Source organism: Sinocyclocheilus rhinocerous, unplaced genomic scaffold (genome assembly GCF_001515625.1).
Source record: "Sinocyclocheilus rhinocerous isolate Xijiao unplaced genomic scaffold, SAMN03320098_v1.1 scaffold622, whole genome shotgun sequence".
Lineage (NCBI taxonomy): Eukaryota > Metazoa > Chordata > Actinopteri > Cypriniformes > Cyprinidae > Sinocyclocheilus > Sinocyclocheilus rhinocerous.
The window spans coordinates 236677-240635 of record NW_015641438.1 but is presented as its reverse complement, the minus strand read 5'-3'; the positions used below and the strand labels follow the sequence as shown (position 1 = coordinate 240635).

General features: G+C 35.9%; 1 protein-coding gene across 1 annotated transcript in view; it reads left to right on the top strand.

Annotated features, from left to right (window-relative positions):
- Positions 1-736: 736 nt before the first annotated feature.
- Positions 737-3959, top strand: part of slc25a32a (solute carrier family 25 member 32a) — a 15726-nt gene continuing 12503 nt past the window's right edge. Inside the window, exons 1-2 of the mRNA XM_016571539.1 lie at positions 737-1155; positions 1799-1949. Coding sequence (XP_016427025.1) covers positions 960-1155; positions 1799-1949 — 347 coding nt within the window. The 5' untranslated portion in view covers positions 737-959. The remainder of the gene's footprint in view (positions 1156-1798; positions 1950-3959) is intronic.

Sequence of the window (3959 nt, the reverse complement as noted above, 5' to 3'; positions counted from 1 at the left end):
TTACATTACTTTAATAAAGTAACTTACACTACATATTACGTTTTAAATAGGGTAACTTGTAATCTGTAACCTATTACATTTCCAAAGTAACCTTCCCAGCACTGTACTATATGCGTCTTATTAGAATAGAATAGTAGAATAGTTCAAAATAATATGTATAGCACATTTACTATAAATATATAAATAGTAGGTTACAGTAAATATAGTGTAATAATCAGTGTTGGGGGTAACGCATTACAAGTAACGCGAGTTACGTAATCAGATTACTTTTTTTCAAGTAACTAATAAAGTAACGCATTACTTTTTAATTTACAAGAAAATATCTGAGTTACTTTTTCAAATAAGTAACGCCAGTTACTTTTTTTCCCCATTTATTGATTGAAGGGCTCTCCTGTCCCCTTGTTGCGAGAAATCGGGAGTAAGATGTGCAAGCCCAGCCCAGATTTAAAAAGTAACGCAAAAGTAACGTAACGCATTACTTTAAATACAAAGTAACTAAGTACCGTAATAGGTACTTTTTAGGAAGTAACGCAATATTGTAATGCATTACTTTTAAAAGTAACTTTCCCCAACACTTGTAATAATAAGTCGTCCTCAAATATAGCTCACGCTCACTCTCAAAACAGATTTCTAGAGCCTGTGGAGAGCTGTGAATTACGTCACACCATATGCGATGGCGATTGGCTGCTGTGACGCACGTCGCTCCGCCCACCGGTCTGCGTCACCACGCTCTGTTATTTACCTTCTTCCTCAGTGGAGAGGAGAAGAAGTCAGACGAACGGCGGCGAGCAGAAAAATGGCCCAGCGGTGGCTGCTGAATTTAATAGAGGCCTTGGTTACTTGATGTTTTTTTTTTTTTTAAACAAAAAACAGGATTAGTGTGCCGCTGTCTGCACTCACGAAGTGTATTTTACTGCCTCTTGCCGCTCAGGGAGTCCGTCTCTAGTACGTAAACAAACATGACCGCTACCGTTTCCAGGCAGAGACACGCCGCAGTCGCTGCAGACTCCTCTGGCTCTTCTTTTTCCGTTACTGCAAGCCTCATGCGACTCTCTAAACACATCAAATATGAAAATCTGGCAGCCGGACTCAGTGGGGGTGTTATTTCCACAATGGTGTTGCACCCCCTGGATCTGATCAAAATCAGGTTTGCAGGTGAGTGCATGTTCACCTTATATAATACTGCAGAGAGTGTCTTAAAACATATAGAGCTGCCTACCTGGACAGCATGCATAAATGGCCAAAAATACTGTCTGGTCAGGCTTTTTTAATTATTAAAAAAAATATATCACAATTGCACATTAGGACCGATAAAAAAAACAGCACACAGGAAATAAACATAAATAAATCAATTAAATGAAATGTAATATAAGTGAGTGCATTTTCTGGTCATTATTATTAAGTTTCAGGAACTAAAGTATTTTGAAATACACAGAACAAGAGACTTGCCTTGTAAAGTTTACTCTGAATAATAAAAGTCTTCCATTATTATTCAGATAATGTCTGGTAAATTAATTATGCATTATTATTATGCATGTCATCAAAAAAGTGTTACTGTGCAAACAACAGAGAAAAAAAAAATGGTATGTTGACACGGTTTCACAATCTGAAAAAGTGTGTCATGCTCTCTAGGTATTGAGACAGCCCAGAAACACTAGAAAAACACACAGCGTGGGCACTACACATATTGACTGCTAGTTTTTACCTTTGCACTGGCCTTTTTTTAGGATGTTTTTAGATTGTTTTGAAGCAGAAGTGGGAATGTGTTGTTTCCCCCAATGTTTCTTTCTCTTTCCAGTAAGTGATGGTCTGAAAATGCGACCCCAGTACGATGGCATGGTGCACTGCATGAAGACCATCTGGAAGCTGGAAGGGATTAGAGGTCTCTATCAGGGTGTGACCCCCAACATCTGGGGGGCCGGGGCATCGTGGGGCCTGTACTTCCTCTTGTAAGTAGTCAGAGTTGTGTTGAAAAGGGAAGCACAGAATGGAATTTCCTGTTTGAATGTAGTTCTATATTATATACATTTTTTTTTTCATTAGATTTCTATTTCAAATAAAATCAGTTATTTTTAACTTTCTGTTCATCAAAGAATCCTGGATGGAAAAAAATCATGGTTTCCTCAAAAATATGAAGCAGCACAACTGTTTTCTACATTGATGATAATAATAAATGTTAGTATAAATGTTAGTATAAAATTAGCATATTATACTGATTTCTGAAGGATCATGTGACACTGAAGACTGGAGTAATGATGCTGAAAATTCAGCTTTGATCACAGGAATAAATTACATGTTAAAGAAATGTAATAAATAATAGTAATATGTCACAATATTACTGTATTTTTAATAAATGTAGACTTGGTGAGCATCAGAGATGTCTTTCAAAAACATTAAAAAATCGTAATTATTCCTTTATTATAACTTTTGACCGGTAGTGTATCACACATCTGTCCTTGAATTTTTAAACACTTAAAAATTAATCAAACTTTTCAATATATTCAAATAGAAAACAGTTATTTTAAATTGTGATAATATGTCACACTATTAATGTTTTTACTGTATTTTTAATTTAAAAAATGCAGTCTAGGTGAGCAGAAACAGGTCTTACCCTAAACTTTTGAATAGTAGTGTAAATGGCACTGATACTGACTATTTCTACTCAATAAAATAAAATGAAATAAATAAATAAATGACGATGATGATAATAATAATAATATAGTGAACTTTCCTGAAAATGCATGGAACCTTTAAAGTTCACAGGCCAAAAAAAGAAGCTGCCAACAGTGCTGTGTCAGTTGAGATGAGTTATGAAGTTACTCCACGAAGTTATCTGACCTAATTTCAGATCAGGATCACTGGCGAACAAAGTGTGCATGTGCAACTTTATACGGGTAGCAGAATTGAAATATAAGCAGTAGATCCTTGTTGATTTGGGCCTTGTCCTTCAAAAGCAGTTGATAAGCAGGCTATTATGTCAAGAGGAACTTTTCTCCTAATATTTTGTTTATGGACTCAGTCATTCTGTGGAAAAAAATATGAAGCGAGAGAGAAATAAGGTGAAGATAATAACCATAACAATATAGATTTAGCTCAGCAATTTTATATCCAGCTAGGGTTTAAATTAGAGCCCGACCGATATGGTTTTTTTGGGGGACCGATACCGATATTAAGGAGTAAAAAAGACCAATATCGATATATTGGCTGATATTCTTTAATTGTAGGCTATATTATAGTACAGTATAGTCAAAAGTTTGGACACACTTCCCATTCGTGTGTCCAAACTTTTGACTGGTACTGTATGTAGAATACAGTATATACATAAACAGAATATATACACAAACACATTTTTTGCAATGATAACTCAAATGTGGTGATCAAACACTTATAATGATGTGACAAACATAGGCCTATGTAGTGGAGGCAGGGTATTTAACAATTTAACAATAAACTTTATTATTCAAAATGAGTCTGACATCAGTGCACTGAACAGTAAAGTTCACTTATTATAAATAACTTAAAAAACACAGATAGAACAAAATATATATAACTTGAATTAAGAAAATAAACAATGTAACTGTGTAGGGCAAGCAAGATGCAGCCCATGTTTTCTGCATCGCGGAAATCACAGGGCCCTACTAATGTAGCAAAAGATGGTAAGCTCATAATGACAGTAAAAATCGGGGACGTTGTTTATTTACTTTAGCATTGAGTCTCTCCAACTAGGTGACAACGTAGCATTAAATCACCATTCAACAGACTCAAGCCACCACCACACTGCCGTCTATTGGACTGCAGAAAGATACAAACTTTTCAATCTGCTACGTTACTGAGTCTGACAAACTATGCTGACACGCCGCGTCTGCGCCGCAACAGGACGCGACAAAGCGACCGTTGAAAATCATTTGAACTTTGTGTCAGCACGTCATAAATAGAACGAGGCATCAGTTTACTGCATC